Source organism: Scylla paramamosain, chromosome 40 (genome assembly GCF_035594125.1).
Source record: "Scylla paramamosain isolate STU-SP2022 chromosome 40, ASM3559412v1, whole genome shotgun sequence".
Taxonomy (NCBI): Eukaryota; Metazoa; Arthropoda; class Malacostraca; order Decapoda; family Portunidae; genus Scylla; species Scylla paramamosain.
The window spans coordinates 4186973-4205791 of record NC_087190.1 but is presented as its reverse complement, the minus strand read 5'-3'; the positions used below and the strand labels follow the sequence as shown (position 1 = coordinate 4205791).

The following is an 18819-nucleotide window of genomic DNA, read 5'->3' as shown; positions in this document are numbered from 1 at the left end:
GAGAGGTGGACAGAATAGGAGTGAGAGAAAGAAGAAAGTCTTGTACAGCGAGGCCGCGGAAGGAGGGGAGGCATGCAGTTAGCAAGATCAGAAGAGCAGTTAGCATGAAAATAGCGGTAGAAGACAGCTAGATATGCAACATTGCGGCGGTGAGAGAGAGTCTGAAGACAGTCAGTTAGAGGAGAGGAGTTGATGAGACGAAAAGCTTTTGATTCCACCCTGTCTAGAAGAGCAGTATGAGTGGAACCCCCCCAGACATGTGAAGCATACCCCATACATAGACGGACAAGGCCTTTGTACAGTTAGCAGCTAGGGGGGGTGAGGAAAACTGGCGGACACGTCTCAGAACACCTAACTTCATAGAAGCTGTTTTAGCTAGAGATGAGATGTGAAATTTCCAGTTCAGATTATAAGTAAAGGACAGACCGAGGATGTTCAGTGTAAAAGAAGGGGGCAGTTGAGTGTCATTGAAGAAGAGGGGAGAGTTGTCTGGAAGGTTGTGTCGAGTTGATAGATGGAGGAATTGAGTTTTTGAGGCATTGAACAATACCAAGTTTGCTCTGCCCCAATCAGAATTTTTAGAAAGATCAGAAGTCAGGCGTTCTGTGGCTTCCCTGCGTGATATGTTTACCTCCTGAAGGGTTGGACGTCTATGAAAAGACGTGGAAAAGTACAGGGTGGTATCATCAGCGTAGGAGTGGATAGGACAAGAAGTTTGGTTTAGAAGATCATTAGTGAATAATAAGAAGAGAGTGGGTGACAGGACAGAACCCTGAGAAGACCACTGTTAATAGAATTAGGAGAAGAACAGTGACCGTCTACCACAGCAGCAATAGAACGGCCAGAAAGGAAACTTGAGATGAAGTTACAGAGAGAAGGATAGAAACCGTAGGAGGTTAGTTTGGAAATCAAAGCTTTGTGCCAGACTCTATCAAAAGCTTTTGATATGTCCAGTGCAACAGCAAAAGTTTCACCAAAGTCTCTAAAAGAGGATGACCAAGACTCAGTAAGGAAAGCCAGAAGATCACCAGTAGAGCGGCCTTGACGGAACCCATACTGGCGATCAGATAGAAGGTTGTGAAGTGATAGATGTTTAAGAATCTTCCTGTTGAGGATAGATTCCAAAACTTTAGATAGGCAGGAAATTAAAGCAATAGGACGCTAGTTTGAGGGATTAGAACGGTCACCCTTTTTAGGAACAGGTTGAATGTAGGCAAACTTCCAGCAAGAAGGAAAGGTAGATGTTGACAGACAGAGCTGAAAGAGTTTGACTAGGCAAGGTGCAAGCATGGAGGCATAGTTTCGGAGAACAATAGGAGGGACCCCATCAGGTCCATAAGCCTTCCGAGGGTTTAGGCCAGCGAGGGCATGGAAAACATCATTACGAAGAATTTTAATAGGTGGCATGAAGTAGTCAGAGGGTGGAGGAGAGGGAGGAACAATCCCAGAATCGTCCAAGGTAGATTTTTTAGCAATGGTTTGAGCGAAGAATTCAGCTTTAGAAATAGATGTGATAGCAGTGGTGCCATCTGGTTGAAATAGAGGAGGGAAAGAAGTAGATTGGAGTGGATTGGAGTGGATTGGAGTGGGGATTGGAGTGATAGGACAAGATAAAGATATGAGATTGTGATCGGAGGAGCCCAACGGAGAAGAAAGGGTGACAGCATAAGCAGAAGGATTAGAGGTCAGAAAAAGGTCAAGAATGTTGGGCGTATCTCCAAGACGGTCAGGAATATGGGTAGGGTGTTGCACCAATTGCTCTAGGTCATGGAGGATAGCAAAGTTGTAGGCTAGTTCACCAGGATGGTCAGTGAAGGGAGAGGAAAGCCAAAGCTGGTGGTGAACATTGAAGTCTCCAAGAATGGAGATCTCTGCAAAAGGGAAGAGGGTCAGAATGTGCTCCACTTTGGAAGTTAAGTAGTCAAAGAATTTCTTATAGTCAGAGGAGTTAGGTGAGAGGTATACAGCACAGATAAATTTAGTATGAGAGTGACTCTGTAGTCGTAGCCAGATGGTGGAAAACTCGGAAGATTCAAGAGCGTGGGCACGATAGCAGGTTAAGTCATTGCGCACATAAACGCAGCATCCAGCTTTGGATCGAAAATGAGGATAGAGAAAGTAGGAGGGAACAGAAAAGGGGCTACTGTCAGTTGCCTCAGACACCTGAGTTTCAGTGAGGAAAAGAAGATGAGGTTTAGAAGAGGAGAGGTGGTGTTCTACAGATTGAAAATTAGATCTTAGACCGCGAATGTTGCAGAAGTTAATGAAGAAAAAGTTGAGGGGGGTGTCAAGACACTTAGGGTCGTCGACAGAAAGGCAGTCCAACCTGGGGACATTTATGGTCCCCTCCCCAGATGGGGATTCCGAGGCTGGTGTAGGAGTCGCCGTGATGATTTTAAAATTTTTGAGTGAAGGGTGTGTGTGTTATTAGGTGCTTGTAGTTTTGTGTGGAGGAAGAGAGTTGTCTTTAGAGGGCAGGCTGTGACTGTCCCCTTGTGTTGTGAGACACAAAGGGAAACGTTCAGTGAGGTCACAGCTGGGTTTAATGATAAGTTCACAGCACCCCCTGAACAGTGCTTTAGACCTCACTGGGAGTAATTATCGTTTCGGCAGGTGTCTACTGCCTCCTCCTGCCAGTAGGAAAGTAGTAGAAAGTAGTAGAAAAGTCTGAAAGTTTGCAGATGATACTAAGATAGCATGTGCAGTACAGGGTGAAAAGGACAATTACAGAATACAACGAGACCTGGACAGGCTGATAGCATGTGAAGTACAGGGTGAAAAGGACAATTACAGAATACGAGACCTGGACAGGCTGATAGCATGGGTAGACAGGTGGCAGATGGAGTTTAATTCTAAAAGTGTCAGGTTATGCATCCAGGTAAAGACAACAAACTTTAGCTATGAGATGGAGGGATGTTGGCTAGAGGGAGTAGAGGAGGGAAAGGATTTAGGTGTAGTGATAGACAGGACTATGAAATTTTCAAAGCAATGTTTAGAAGCAAGAAATAGGGAAAATAGGATCCTGGGTTTTATAAATAGAAATGTTAGTTATAAAAGTAAGGAAGTGGTGCGTAGCTTATATAATTCATATGTTAGGCCCCATTTAGAGTATTGCATACAGGCCTGGTCACCCCATTATAGGCAGGATATTAACATGTTAGAAGCAGTTCAGAGAAGAGTAACTAGGATGATACCAGCATTAAAGCGCCAGGAGTATAGAGATAGATTAAAGGAATTAAACATGTTTTCATTTGAGAGATGTATAAGAGGGGATATGATAGAGTTATTTAAAATGTTCAGTGGAATGTTAAAATGTGGAATGAAATCGTCGTGATGCCGCTACACAGAACACTTACAATAATGGAGCGTCCATGATGTACGCAATGTTCGTGTTATCGCAGCAGCATTTCAAAACAAATATCATTTCTCCGATATATTTGCTTTAATACTGATATCAGTAGCATACAGCAATAAGGTAATCCTTTAATTCTTATTTTTCAGCAAGTATTATACAGAAATATAGCATAAACTATACCAAGTTCACATAACTGGAAGACGAAGTCACAACCACATGAACTGCCACGGACGTCCCTCACTAGACATATGTCTGAACAGTGTCGACGTATCACAAGACGACACAACCATTTATTTCAAGTCTTATGGGCAATTCTTTTGAATTTTAATGCCAGGAACAAGTTACTACTTTGATCTTTTCATATAAAACAATTATCATAATCCTTAGAGCCTCAGAATTGTGATTATTAAATGTGAAAGGAATGGCAATACCTTTCAGCCAATCACAATACGTGTTTGCTATTCTGGGCAGATTCGCTGCCGTATATCAAACGTGTCCTAGGCGTTTGGTAAAACCAAGCAAGAACATCAAACACTATTTGATAGCGTTTGATATTCTGATGCGCTGGTAAAAACGCCTATGGTCTACTGAGCGACGTCCTTGGCGGTTCATGTGACTGTGACTTCTAATTTCTAGTTATGGGAACTTGTTGTATTTTACGCATTATTTTCGTAGGATACTAAATGAAATATAAGGATGATTAGATATCTTTACAGTTCTTTGCTATTGACATATGTATAGTGTTAGAGGGCTTGTGAAGAGAGACGCCAGCTGCCGTTGTCTGCCTTTATTGAGACTGGTACAAGAACGGCAGGTCTACCCCGTATGCTGGTCGTGGTGCAACTGCCACTGTCGCGGCGCGACTCACGGGCGCCGCTGGTGGCCGCGGGTCCCACAGTTGCCAGTTCGCCATATACATATACATAGACATCTTACAACTTCCCTCCCCCGGATATAGTACAGGGGCATGACAATGGCACTGAACAATCAACGTGACATAATAAAAAAAAAAAAAAAAAATGTGGTCCGTTACACAAAATTAGTGACAATGCCTGTGGACACCGACGAGCGAGCACACATCCTTTCATTAATCAACATAAATCATCAAAACTTATATCTTTGCCCGCGGTGCTACCAGTCACAACACAACATAACATGTCCTCATACTTAACATTAAGACATTTTCACTCCACATAGTCATCTAGCCATCCAGGCCTGGCTACCCGGCGGCGGGGGCGGTTAGGCGATGGCTCTGGTGGTGGCTCCTGTGGCTTTGGAGGTGGTGCTGGGTTGGGCTGGGCGAGCGGTTTCAGGTGCAGGCGTGTGCAGAGACAGCCTGCCACTTCCGTCGAGCTTCACTAGGTACTGCCTGTTGCCTCTTGCCTCCACAACAATACCTGCCCTGTCCCAGGTCTTGTTAGCCTGATTCTGCACCAAGACCCTGCTTCCAGGGGCGATGTTGGAGCGGCTGCACCCATTTGCGTGATCCTTCATCTTGCTGTGTTGTCTGGCCATCTGCCGCTCTCGTTCACGGAGTGTCCGTCCCCAATGTTCGTCAATCCTGTAGTTTAGCGAGATAGCGGGGACACCATCCCGTAGCTGACGACCCGTTGCCAGCTGAGCCGGAGACTTATCAATATCACGGAGGGGCGTGTTCAGGTACTGCAGCAGGGCGAGAGAAACCTTGTCACTGTTGAGGCTCCCGTTCGTTCCTATGTTGCCCCGCAGCATTCTCTTCGCAGATTTTACTGCAGCTTCTGCACGCCCGTTGCTCTGAGGGTAGTGAGCGGAAGAGAGACGCACAGTGATGCCCCATCTCTTGAAGAATCCCGTCATCTCTTCACTCACCAAATTAGTTCTGCCATCCGTCGACACTTGTTCTGGTGCGCCCCACCTCGCAAAGTAGAGCCTCAGCTGGTTCATAATCTTGCTCGAGGTTGCACCACTGGGCAGCTGCGCCACCTCCAGCCAGCCAGTTAGCCTGTCAGCATAAGCTAAGTATGAGCACCCATATAGCTGAAAGACGTCCACTACTGTCTGCTGGAATGGATACTCGGGGTGGCGTGAGGATCAGTGTCTCAGGTGGCTGCGATGGTGCGTGAGCGTTGCAGGTGTCGCAGGAGGCCCGGTGATGTTGCAAGTCTCCTTCTAAGCCTGGCCAGTACACCGTCTGCCTGGCTCTCCTAAGCATGGAGTCCAGGCCCTGGTGGCTTGCATGGAGGTTTGCTGCCACTTGACGGCGCAGCCCGTCAGGGATAACCAGACGTACATGACCCTGGTCATATGTGTAGGTCACTGTCATGGATCGGTGTTTCCTTTACGTTACCCCTGCCGATCACACGCGACTCCTGGTTGAGTCTCCAGGTAGACTAGGGTAGGACACTCAAAAGAAAGCACAGTCGTAAATATTTGACTTATATTTACACAGTAATTACAACAAAGGCCTGGCTAGCTATGGCTACACTCAGTGGCGCGTGGGCCGCACACAGAAAGAAATACCTATTCCTTCGGAAGTGAGGCCAATGCCCGGTCCTTTTATGTTGTGAGAGCACAGCCTTACGTTAAGTTACTGGGTCACGGAGGTAATTAGTCGGCACTATGCACTGTATCACTTATGCCGGGCAAGGAGCGACGACCACGTGGTCGCTGGGTGACAGGAAATGAAATCTTGTTAACAGGCCTTACCACAAATAACTCACCCCAGGCGTTCCACTGGTGTACTCACTCCTCCAGTCTGCTTCGATGAAAGCCAGCTTCGTTGGTCAGGGCTTCGGCTTACCGCTGCACCACGCTGTCCTTTCTGCAGGCTGGGTTGGGAGGAGTCGAGGAGGGCACGTCCTGGGCGCTGGGTGACCTGGCTGGGAGTGAGGCCGAGCAAGGTCGGGCCCCGCTCACCTCGGCCCGCGCGTATTGATACAGGCTCCGCCCACCTGCCCGCATGGCGGATGGTTCTCTCCTATGACGGGGCGGTAATTTATTGCCCTCTAAAATCTAGTGCCCCTGTGCTCTCACATTACCCCATACAAACGAGGATTTTTTTTCGGAAAAAAAAAATTCTAAGCCTAACTAGCTACTAACGGTTGTGTGTGTAGACTAAAAGGGGTCTTCGGGTGGAAGCTCAGGTGGCTCATGAGGGTAAAACCCCGTATTTACGTTAAGAATCTCGCTTAGGGGGAAAACTCCTGAACCAGCTGAACCTTCCCGTTCCTTTTGCAAGACGAAATATCGTCAGACTTAAACCGCCCTCCCATTGTTATGTATGTCTGTGTATAACATAACGGAGTGTAGGTGTTCGAGCGTACGTAATATATGTGTAAGAGACACGCAGACGCTACACGAACACGGAGCGGTGTCTTCGGATTCATCTTGGGGAAGACGCAGCGTGGTGTCACCCCTCTCTGGGAGACACGAGCGTGTTCTGAACGGCCTTCAGGTCAGGATTGGCCTCAGAGCCCCTCTGCCAACAAAGAGAAAGTTTAGTGTCTTCATAGTACCATATACATCCCATATTCAAACACAGAACACAAGTGACAACTCATCCTGTAGTTGGGGTGTAGTAGTGTGGGTGGTTACTCGTCTCGCTGGGCCACCACATAACCTGGTCCACACTCTTCCTCTCCAGGCACCCAAGGCGTCCTCCCTAAGGATGCTGCTGCTAGGGGCGAAACTGGGGTGATTATGTGCAGGTACCCCCACAAAGTAGGGACACCTGGTGCTGGAATGGGTAGGCATTATGCATGACATGTAAACATAGGCACACTCCTTCAGACCGATCTAGAATATAATACAACTTAGTTACCTAACCAGACGCATGGCAAGATCATCTCTTTACTGAGGTGAAGAGGTACTACTCGCTCGTCTCAGCCGATGCGCTAGTCCCTTCTAAAAGGCGAGACAGCACGTCGGCCCCGACATTGTCTCGGCCACGGATGTACTGAACTCGCATCTGAAATTGTTGCAAATACAGAGCCCATCTCATTATTCGGGAGTTTGCATTCTTAGAGGTACGCAGTGACTCCAGGGGCATGTGGTCTGTCTGCAATACAAACTCATCCCCGTATAAGTAGAAGTAGAATTTCTTTATTCCATCTACTACGGCGAGTAGTTCACGTTCTACCGTGCTGTAGTTCTTCTCTGCCGGTTTGAGCTTCCTGCTGTGATAGGCCACGGGGAAGATGTCGCCGTCCTTCTCCTGCAGTAACACAGCACCCAAACCCTCACAGGATGCATCGGTCCTATGTACAAAGGGCTTTGTAGGGTCAGGCAACTGGAGGATAGGGTCCTTGCACAGCAAGGACTTCAGTGCCTTGAATGATCTGTCCTCGTGGGGACCCCACTCAACCTTATTTGGTGCTCTTTTCTTAACAAGCTCATAGAGCGGCAGCGCCACCGCGGCAAAGTTGGGGACAAACCTGCGGTAATACCCTGCTAACCCTAGGAACGATCGGACCTGTCTTTTGGTGTGGGGGACAGGAGCTTCCTTTATTTTCTGAACCTTGTCCTCCAAGCAGAGGCACTGTCCTTGACTCACCTTGTGGCCTAGGAATTCGACATCTGCCTTGGCCAACTCACACTTGCTCGGCTTAACCGTCATGTTGGCGTCTCTGAGTTTATCAAGGACCATACGTAACAGTCTTACGTGGTCCTCCAAATACGTAGAATGAATCAGTACGTCATCTACGAAAACCTCGACCCCATTCAGGTCACCTAGTACCTGTCTTATTCGGCGGTTGAAGACCACGGGAGAATTGGCAAGGCCAAAAGGAAGGACCCGATATTGATAGAGGCCGCTGGGGTTGGCAAAAGCCGTTATTTTCCTTGACTCGGGGTCAAGCGGGATCTGAAAGAATCCTTTCGTGAGGTCCAGTTTGCTAAACACCCTCGAGTGTGACAGCCGGCTAAATATCTCCTGTTGGTCGAACATGGGCTCTGCGTCTATTTGTGTTACTGCGTTAATCCTTCGGAAGTCACCACAGATCCTAACACTACCGCCTTTCTTGCGTACGACGACCATAGGACTACAGTACGGAGAATCGGATCTCTCGATAATGCCTAAGTCCTCCATTTCTTGTATTTCCTCAGCCACAGCGTCCCTAAGCTGCAGAGGGACCTGATAGGGTTTCACCTTCACTGGCTTTCGGTTCGTTAGGGTGATCTTGTGTGGCGACACCCGGGCCACGCGAGGCTTGTCAGAAAAGACCTCTGCGTATTCACCTAGAAGATCCTTTATTATCGATACTTCCTCAGGTGTTAGCCTTTCAGATAATGTGACGTCATCTACGGTCTCCGTCTGACGCTTTTGTACAGTGAGAGGACCGTCTCCTACGTCCTCTGCATCGTGAATCACAGCTGCACTACATTTGATCTCACCTTCCTCCTTCGCAGCTGTTGAAAGGGAAAAAATATCACGCACGGCTTTCAAACAGGTGGCCCTATCCTCAGCATATGCTGGTTCCTGAGCGCCAGCGCTACCAGAGATGGTAGGCGCATGATACTCCTTAAGCATGTTAATGTGAAGACGTTTCCGTTTCCCATCAATCAATACTACATAATTTAAGTCGGAGACGCGCTCTAGGACCTCATAAGGCCCCTTCCACTGCGCCAGCAACTTATTATGAGCAGTGGGTAGGAGTACTAAGCACTCCTGGCCAGGCTGCAGTGTGCGTAGTCGCGCATTGCGATCATAATGGGCCTTTTGTACCTCCTGGGCCTTCAGGAGTTCTTCCTTGGCCATACGACAGGTTTCCCTAAGTCTGCCAGCCAGGTTTATAACATACTCGTATGTCGTACGTACCTCCGGACTTGGCACGTCCTCGTCCCATAGCTCTCTCAGCACTTGGAGTGGACCGCGCACTGCTCTTCCATAGAGTAGCTCGAAAGGCGAGAACTTCAGAGTACTCTGCGGTGCTTCCCTGTATGCGAACAGGAGAGGAGCCACAAATCTCGGCCATTCCTTGGGTTGCTCGGCGGCCAGCCGCTTGAGCATTTTTTTCAGTGTGCCGTTGAACCTTTCACACAGACCGTTACCCATGGGATGCCAGGGTGTCGTGTTAAGGCCCTTCACAGAAAGAATCCTAAACGTCTCGTCCATCATGGCAGACGTAAACTGAGTGCCTCGGTCACTCAGCACCTCCTTGGGAATGCCCACACGGCAGAATATCCCTACCAGCGCTTCAGCCACCGTGGTGGCCTCTATATTTTTCAGAGGTACTGCTTCAGGCCAACGGGTGCTGAAGTCCACACACGTGAGTAGATATTTTGATCCGTCAGTCGCGCGTGGCGTGATCGGCCCAACAATATCTACGGCTACCCTCTCAAATGGTTCGGATATAAGGGGCATGGGTCTTAGCGGCGCAGGTTTCACACGGCCCTTGTCTACAGTTTTTTGACACACGTCACAGGATCTCACGAATCTCGCGATATCGGCCATCACGCCAGGCCAGAAAAATGTGTGACTAATGCGGTCTTGTGTTTTCTGTCGCCCCATGTGACCACCCACGGCCGCGCAGTGCCCCATCTCCATCACCGCGTGGCGGTACTGTGCAGGCACCACGAATTGCGACCGAGTCTCACCGAGGTCGGAGATGACTTCTCTATACAACTTTCCTCTGTGTTGGCAGAAGCGAGTCGTTCCGTATTTATTTACCCTTGATACCCCCTCAGCGGCTTGCTTCCGAATGTTTGCAAGGGAGGGATCGGTCTTTTGTGCGGCAGTGACGTTAGCGCTATTGAGCAGCTCGTCAGGTGATGTGAGCTTGAGAGGGACCACGGGCCGTGTCTCTCGTGCCTGGGCTCGCGTCAGGGCGGCACCTACTTGATCTTCGGTTTGGGTCGCGGCGTCTGTGTTCCGAACGTCCCTCACCCCTTCAACGTTACCGATTATCAATTCATAGATAGGCTGTTTCATCACAGCGGCCTGGATTCTGCCAGTGAGGAATGGCGTCTCCACGTCGACTACAGCTATCGGGCAAGTAGCCATAGAGCCGTTAATCATGACGACTCTCACGTGTTCTCCTGTGAACTGAGCAGGGGTAACCAGGGCTTCTTTCACTACACAGCCGGTAGAACCATTGTCCCTCATTACCCTTACCAACCTGCCCCCTACTCTACCGTTTTTCACAATCAATCCCCGCGGTGAACCTCCTAGTACTGAAGAGGTGGCCGCTAGTCAAAATGGGTGGTTCTGGACAGCTGTAATTGGGGTAGTGTCTGCCGCTGGTACAATATCGTCCGGCGCATCGAGTAGCGCGGCAGCATATTTGCCTGTGTGTGAGGCAGCTCTCATAGGTGGTGTGGGACGCCATGAGCCGGTATTCCACCCACGTGGTGGTTGAAACTTACTACCCTCCCTGGGGTGTCCTTGTGGCTTATTCTGCCGGAAGGGAGGCGGTGCCTGCTCCTTCCTTACTGGCTCCGGATCGTTGGGTTGCGCCTTGTTGCCGCTCCCCGCAGAACGAACTCGGGGAACATTTTTACGTCCATGTGCGGAAAAATGGAGGTCCAGGTTTTCCGCCATTTTATTTGCCTGTACGTTTCCCGTGGCCTTAGTGGTGGCCACAAACTCAGGCGGGCACATTTCCTCAAACCTATCGCGTATGACTAACTCCCGTAGCGCTTCATACGTGAGGTAAATCCCTTCCTTTTGCACTCGCTCGTCAAAGAGACGAGAAATTCTGGCGTGAGCCTGAACGGCGGTTTCGTTATCACTGATAGCGGCACTGCGAAATGCCTGCTTGGCTGCCTCCGCCGTTCTGCCAAACGCCTTCAAAAGAGCGCATTTCATGTGCTCGTACGAGTTATCTTCAGGCCCTAGCCCATGTACGATGGACAAGGCTTTGCCTGTAAACAGGCTGTAAAATTCGATGGCCTTCTCTTCAGACTCCATCTGATACAACTTGGCCAGCCTCTCGAAACGGGAAATGAAAGCATCAATGTCTTCCCCTTCACGGTAAGCATTTAGTTTCACCCTATGTAAGGCACGAAGAGTGCTTCCCTCAGAACTTCGAGATCGAGTCTCTTCTGCCTCCACACGGCGAAGCTCCATTTCAGCCATCGCCTTCTCGTGTTCGCGTTCCTCGCCACGAATCATTTCCTGTCTCACACGTTCCTGCCTTTCCTCCTCCCGCTGGCGGTCCTCTCTCTCACGTTCCTCGGCACGTAAGCGGTCCTCTCTCTCCTCAGCTAGCCGCTTCTGGATATACTCACTAACCTTCGTCGCTGCTGTTATGTTCAGCGCCGCGATTTCAGGCCTAAATCTCGCAAAGGGATCGAAAGATTCACTGTGACCCTCGGACGCCATTGTCTGCAGCAAAAGATATCAGCAAGGTACTCGGCACCAAAGAATTACTCTACCGTGACTGCGCTTAGTATGAGGTCCCTGTTCGGGCGCCAATTGTCATGGATCGGTGTTTCCTTTACGTTACCCCTGCCGATCACACGCGACTCCTGGTTGAGTCTCCAGGTAGACTAGGGTAGGACACTCAAAAGAAAGCACAGTCGTAAATATTTGACTTATATTTACACAGTAATTACAACAAAGGCCTGGCTAGCTATGGCTACACTCAGTGGCGCGTGGGCCGCACACAGAAAGAAATACCTATTCCTTCGGAAGTGAGGCCAATGCCCGGTCCTTTTATGTTGTGAGAGCACAGCCTTACGTTAAGTTACTGGGTCACGGAGGTAATTAGTCGGCACTATGCACTGTATCACTTATGCCGGGCAAGGAGCGACGACCACGTGGTCGCTGGGTGACTGGAAATGAAATCTTGTTAACAGGCCTTACCACAAATAACTCACCCCAGGCGTTCCACTGGTGTACTCACTCCTCCAGTCTGCTTCGATGAAAGCCAGCTTCGTTGGTCAGGGCTTCGGCTTACCGCTGCACCACGCAGTCCTTTCTGCAGGCTGGTTCGGGAGGAGTCGAGGAGGGCACGTCCTGGGCGCTGGGTGACCTGGCTGGGAGTGAGGCCGAGCAAGGTCGTGCCCCGCTCACCTCGGCCCGCGCGCATTGATACAGGCTCCGCCCACCTGCCCGCATGGCGGATGGTTTGCTGAAGATGTAGTGGAGAGCTTGGTTGAAGATGCAGAGGAGGTGACACTTTACAAAACAGAAAACCTGTTGCAAGCAGTAACTGAAGCACCGACATTCTCACAGGAATGGAAAGAAACATTTGATGGTTGAGCAATTTAGGAAGGTGTTGCAGCCTTATTTCTTATGGCAGAGGTAGAGAAACTAGAGTGGAGGGAGGAGGCATATGTATTTGCCCCACCATCTTTCTGTCTAAAAAGAAATTCCTGCCTGGCACTACCAAGACCAATCAATTGAGAATCAGCCAGTTGAAGAATGTCCTGCTAAAGGCGGTACCTCTTACATTTTCGAAAGCGTAGTGGATGAGCTTCCCTTCGGAAGAAGCAATAAGGGTCTGATTCGAATTCAAGGGTCAAGGGTAGGGTGGGAGTAAGTTCAGAGTAGTGACCACACCGGGGAAGACTTGTACAGTTGTTATTCCCATGACCGAACTCGTAACACCGGTAACATTGCAATGGACGATCGATGAAAGCCTTTACTGGGAGAGAGAGAGAGAGGACTGATCTTAACACGGTCAGGGAGAAAAGAACCACAGAATGTGAGCATTATCATATTACCATTGCCTTTAATCTTGGCCACTCGTTGAACATTAACATAACGTTGGACATAACTGAAGAAAGTCATCTTCTGAGTGTTCGTACAGGTCCTGGTTGTAAGTACGTCCTTTATAGTAATCGAATCTTCGGTCTGACTTGATGGATTGAAAGACTCCATCAGAAGGGCACGGTAGATGGAGGAGCATCATCGCCTGTGTTAAATCTTTAGCTTGGATTAAGACTCCTCTGCCATACTTCCTGATGTTATTTGCTGGGAGTACTCCAGTCTCCCTTTCTAGATACTTGGCAGTGTGAATAAAGTTTCCTTAACCTTCTCTATAATATGCTACAAACCAGTAAAGTGTAGGTGGGTGGCGAAGTTTGGGAGCTCGTTCTTCTGCATCATCAAAGACATTGGGACAATAATCATTCTCGCTGTCAGCTACATTGCTTGATTGAATGACTTCAGCAATTAAATTGTTTTCTCCAAGACGCAGATAATTTATTGCCTGAAGAGCAACTCTGGCAGCAACGTCTGATGTAAATGTCATGTAACGCCAATTTAAGAGACACTCGCCATCATATTTGAGATGGATACGGAGAACTGTTCCGAAATGCTTGAGAACTGAGTGAATAGCACGGTATGACATCGAGGCATAGACATTAATGATCATAAGAGTGTCAAAATAGGAATCAACAACTGACCCTATGCGTCTTTCACATTGGGAATCAACAGCAGGGGAAGTACAAGTTTTCGCTTGCACAACACCATCACGACCAGACTGTGACGTCTCGAGGGCCTGGTCGACCGCCCCTCGAGGACCAGAGGAGTTTTTATATTTACTCATATGAATACTATATACACCGGCGGTATGTCTCGTGTTAGTGCGCCCTCCGGAGCTCCGCCACATTGAGACGTGATGACATAATTTTGCTAGTAAATCTCACCACACGGTATTTCATAAAACTATAGTAGAGGGCTACACTACCAAGGTTCCACTAAGCTTGTGTGCGTGTGTGTGTGTGTGTGTGTCCTTGCCAAACTGTTCTCTATTGTCCCCATTCCTATAGAACTAAGCAAGTCCCTCTCTTTTAATGGCTCTTCTCTTTGATTTTTTTTTTGTTTTTGTTTTGCGATTTAAAGGTATTACAGTATTTTATTTAATATCATAATTTATTTCCAGTACATGACAGTGACTGTAGCTTTCCCTAATACCTAAAAAGTACTCCACTCCGGAAAAAAATAATTCATAGGCGATAAGAAGTCACATCAGTATCATCAATATGGTACTGATGGTGAAACATGAGCTTGTGGTGCAGGTGAAGTTTCAGCATCTGAATGAATGACCTCATCTGCATTCTCATCAGGACGATTTACAGATTGTCTTAACTGATCTACATGTCGTGTAGTGATTCCTTTATCCACCTGGATCTCATAGTGAATGTTTCCTAATGCTTTAGTAAGTGTACCAGGCACCCACTTGTCGTGTGTGTTATAGGAACGAACCATGTTGATGGCACTGGTGTAAGAGTATTGCCTTTCAGGAGTACCCGAGGTAAGGCTGTTGATAAACTTAATTTGTAGGTTAAGTTGATTGTAATAATTCCTATTAGTCTTAAGCTTTAGTATAAGTTGTAACGTCATTCTTTTTTTTTTCTTCTTCTTTTAAGGGGGAAGAAAGTGTAATGTATAATGTAATGTACGAACACAAAGATAATATTTAAGTCACCGTTATTAAGTTTTCTGTATTGTAAATGATTACCCCATTTTCAACATATAGTCTGTAAGAAGTATTTTTTAATAATGTATAAAGTATCCAGTAGTGTTATTAAGAGGATCAAGTACCTGTTGACATTTATTGTTCCTACATTTATAATTTAGAGTGTTTATAGCTTCCAGAAGCTCACAAGATGGAAGGGTAATACGCATTGTTTTTTTTTTTTTTTTTATCATTGAGCATATTTTGTGGACTTATTCACCTGGGAGAAGTGTACCAAATGCTGTCACAACCATAAATCACGAAATAACGAGCCACCTTGAAAAAAAAAAAATGATTCTTACATTCGTGTACTATTTGTTGACCAGTAGCGCATAGCGCGTTCAACACCATTCGACCTCACCTGCTGATTGACAAGTTGTTCACCGTGAATGTTAATAGTAATCTCATGTTGTGGATACTAGACTACCTCTGAAGTGGGAAACAGTTTGTTAGCACATCTAGCGTCAATTCTGACATAGTCACAAACACAGGAGCTTCCCAGGGATGTGTGTGTTGTCACGTGTTCTTTTCAACATCATCACAAACTATTGTACAAGTAACTATGGGGATTAAAGTAGTCGTGCAATTCAGCTGGTTAATACGAATATGTTCAATAAATTGGTGTATTAATTACTTATATTACTATCTATACATTTATATAATGTACTGCTATTAACTACCTTAAATGATATCTAAACTATCAAATTACGTGGATTCCAAGCTTCCTTACAGAAGCTATATTGATTATAAGATTGTGAACGGATTTGAAAATATATTCATGTTGCAGTTAGACGCAAATGATTTAGAAGTTGAAGTAAATAAAGTAAAGCGCTGGTTATTTTTAAAGATTTTTCTTAAGAACAGACTTAACATAGGGAATAAGAAAGTGGGCATTGATAAACAAAATATTTTGTCATTGAAATTGGCAACAGCCACGTACCCTCACTCTTAGTTCCACAAAAACAAAGATAGTGCGTAGTAATCAACAGCAGGATGCCAGTTGTGTAACTTGACCAGCCTTGAGTTGTCGCTTCATAGGTTTGCCAGTGCTGTTTTTGGGGATCTCCTCCACCACCCACACCCCGCCGGTCAGCTGCTTGAAGTCAGGAACGCGATCTGGCGACGTTAATTGCAGTTAATTGTGGGATCAAAAGAAGCAAAAATACATTGATCTCTCTCTCTCTCTCTCTCTCTCTCTCTCTCTCTCTCTCTCTCTCTCTCTCTCTCTCTCTCTCTCTCTCTCTCTCTCTCTCTCTCTCTCTCTCTCTATATATATATATATATATATATATATATATATATATATATATATATATATATATATATATATATATATATATATATATATATATATATATATATATATATATATATATATATATATATATATATATATATAAACTGAACCATCATATTATTCATAAACCGACACTGATTTTCGGACCAGTGTGGTGGAAGTCAGGCCGCATACTGTGAGAATATTGACATTCTCTCTCTCTCTCTCTCTCTCTCTCTCTCTCTCTCTCTCTCTCTCTCTCCACTGTGAATTTCGTTTAAATATGATGGGTTTCCTTTTAGATATGATATTTCCTTGAACTATGATGTTATATTTTTATTCTTTAGTTACGACTTTTTTCCTCACCACCATCGAGGTAAAAGTTAAGGCAAGTTGGTGGCTTTCGCTGTTCAGGCAACAACTCTCGAGGGGTCAAGTAACGATACCCTATCAGCCTCATATATATATATATATATATATATATATATATATATATATATATATATATATATATATATATATATATATATATATATATATATATATATATATATGTGTGTGTGTGTGTGTGTGTGTGTGTGTGTGTGTGTGTGTGTGTGTGTGTTAGTGACGTCACGGTGAAAGATCAAGTTTTGATTGACTTTTTTTTTTCATAAATTTCTAAAAGGAGAAAAATTTAATGATACTCCAGTGATTATTATCGTCTACCTCAGGGGTTCTCACCCTTTTGCAAGCTGGGCACCCCCAAAGCTGGTTCAATGTAGTTGGGGCCCTACTCCTCCCTGCGCCACATACTCAACCCCTGTCCAACTATGCCACCATAGATAGAATCAGATAGATAGACAGATAGAAAGAGGATATAACAGCTGCATCTCCTTTGCACTAATAGCCAATGAGTCCGTTATTTTTCTCCCGTTTTGTGTTCGCCGCCACTCTCCCCCCATCCGGGAGAGTGTTCGCGCCCCCCGGCTGAAAACCAGTGGTCTGCCTTATTATCTTATGGAATTTTTGCATAACCTGAAACCTGTCTATTTCATGACACCGTAGCCATGTTTGGCAACACTTTTTTTTCCGGAATAGCCCTCTAACAAACTGAGGAATTAAGATCATACTTTGACAGCTTATTTCAAAAATTCATCATGTTCATAAGGCATAACTTCCCCTTCATGAAGCCTTGCTGTGACTCAAGTTTATCTTCATCTAAATTATCCCTAATATTTCTCGCAATTACTGACTTTATTATTTAACCTAAAATTTAGGTAAAGTTGACAGGTCAGTAGTTCACCACTAGCGTTTTATCTTCTTTCTTAAAGATGAGCTTTACATTCGTTTGCCTCCTGACACACTATTGGCACTTTACCCAAATCTAATGATTTCCTAAGTATTAACAAGCGGTTCATTAATAACTTTTTTGTATTATCATAGTACTCTATTATGAATGATATATTGCTGATGAATCAATGATATGTCTTGCCTCACCATTGACAAACCGCTTGAGGACCTCAGGTTGGACGGGAGCTTCAGGCTCCAGCACCACGAATGCCCGCGGCATCTCCTCAAAGTCATCCTGACACACGCCAATCACCACAGCCTCAGCCACATGTGGGTGTTGTAACAGCAAATCCTCCAGTTCAGACGGCTGTACCTGCAAATTATTGCCAAGAGATAGGAATCTCTCTCTCTCTCTCTCTCTCTCTCTCTCTCTCTCTCTCTCTCTCTCTCTCTCTCTCTCTCTCTCTCTCTCTCTCTCTCTTTCTCTCTTTCTCTGAAAAGAATATTTCTCCAAGAAAATAACACAGATACACAAAAATAAACTTGGGTGATAAAATTCAAGAAATAATATTAAACATTCATTTTTTTTTATTTATTCACTTATTTTTTCCTCACCTGGAGAGATGACTTAGACTTGATGAGGTCTTTAATTCTGTCAGTCATGTAGATCAATCCCTGGCTGTCGTAATAGCCGTAATCACCCGTGTGAACCCAACCTTCGGCATCTATCATGGAGGAGGTAGCAGCCGAGTTGTTAGCGTAGCCGATCATTGTGGTGGGACTCCGCACACATATTTCTCCAATCTCGCCAGCCCCCAAGAGCTGCCCGCTACTAAGGTCCACTACCTGCAGGTGTGAACTTTATTAACTTCATTCTGATATCATTTTAGTTGCTTTGAACATTTAGTAGCGGCACCATATGACTGTGATGTTTTGGCGCGTTCCCTTTTTTTTCTTAATCATTCAATCAATCTGATAAAGAACACACACACACACACACACACAGTATTCAGTAATCATTTCATTTACTTAACTGTAAGATCTTTTCGACAATTATTGAATATGGAAAAAAAACTGTATACCTTAACTTCGAAGAAGGGCATGACTTTTCCAATACAAAGGCTTTTCCAGTCCTGTGTAACAATGCAGCCGGTAGCAAAGGAGGCAAGTTCCGTCATTCCGTATAAGTTGTATACTAATGCCCCCACCTGAAGTAAAAATAACAGTTCACAGAATGCTTATTATAACTTGCTTATCTTTATCATATGTCTAGTACAGGATTATTATTGCCTGTCACATTCTACCCACCGATCTCCAACCTTACCTCAGTTCCAGCATATTAGTTAAGCTGTTGCTTCGCTGATTAAACTGATAAAAAGCTAAGCGATCTGCACATTCATATAACCCAGCCCATTATACTATTCCACGCCTGCAGCCCACTCGTGGAGATATTCACTTGTCTGTTGCTCCCGATTACGAAAATAATATTTCCTTATGTAGCAGGAAGGTATTGTTCTCCATAACACCGAACT

At 45.8% G+C, this 18819-nt stretch overlaps 2 protein-coding genes across 7 annotated transcripts in view; both read right to left on the bottom strand.

The window, feature by feature from the left end:
- The window catches only part of LOC135092728 (uncharacterized), a 156072-nt gene that overhangs the window by 81304 nt on the left and 55949 nt on the right, over window positions 1–18819 (bottom strand). For 5 of the 6 annotated variants that reach the window (XM_063991368.1, XM_063991373.1, XM_063991369.1 and 2 more), the window contains 4 exons: window positions 18370–18495; window positions 17903–18133; window positions 17495–17660; window positions 14823–15855 (listed from right to left, as the gene is read on the bottom strand). The exons of the other annotated variant lie outside the window; for it this stretch is intronic. In XM_063991368.1, coding sequence (XP_063847438.1) covers window positions 15722–15855; window positions 17495–17660; window positions 17903–18133; window positions 18370–18495 — 657 coding nt within the window. In that variant the 3' untranslated portion in view covers window positions 14823–15721. Of the gene's footprint in view, window positions 1–14822; window positions 15856–17494; window positions 17661–17902; window positions 18134–18369; window positions 18496–18819 lie in introns of those variants that run through there. 6 annotated transcript variants of the gene reach the window in all.
- On the bottom strand, window positions 6744–10436 carry LOC135092552 (uncharacterized). The gene is made up of 3 exons (XM_063991168.1): window positions 7252–10436; window positions 6965–7070; window positions 6744–6812 (listed from the first exon to the last, which is right to left on the bottom strand). Exons 1-3 carry the CDS (start codon window positions 10434–10436, stop codon window positions 6744–6746), a joined length of 3360 nt encoding a protein of 1119 aa, XP_063847238.1.

Excerpts from the sequence above, each read along its gene's own strand:
- LOC135092552 (XM_063991168.1), bottom strand. The coding sequence starts at position 10,436 with ATGAGGGACAATGGTTCTACCGGCTGTGTAGTGAAAGAAGCCCTGGTT. Across the intron at positions 7,071-7,251 it reads AATGTCGGGGCCGACGTGCT|CACCAGGTGTCCCTACTTTG; the intron begins GTCTCGCCTTTT and ends TACCCATTCCAG. Across the intron at positions 6,813-6,964 it reads TGGGTGCCTGGAGAGGAAGA|AGGGGCTCTGAGGCCAATCC; the intron begins GTGTGGACCAGG and ends CTTTGTTGGCAG.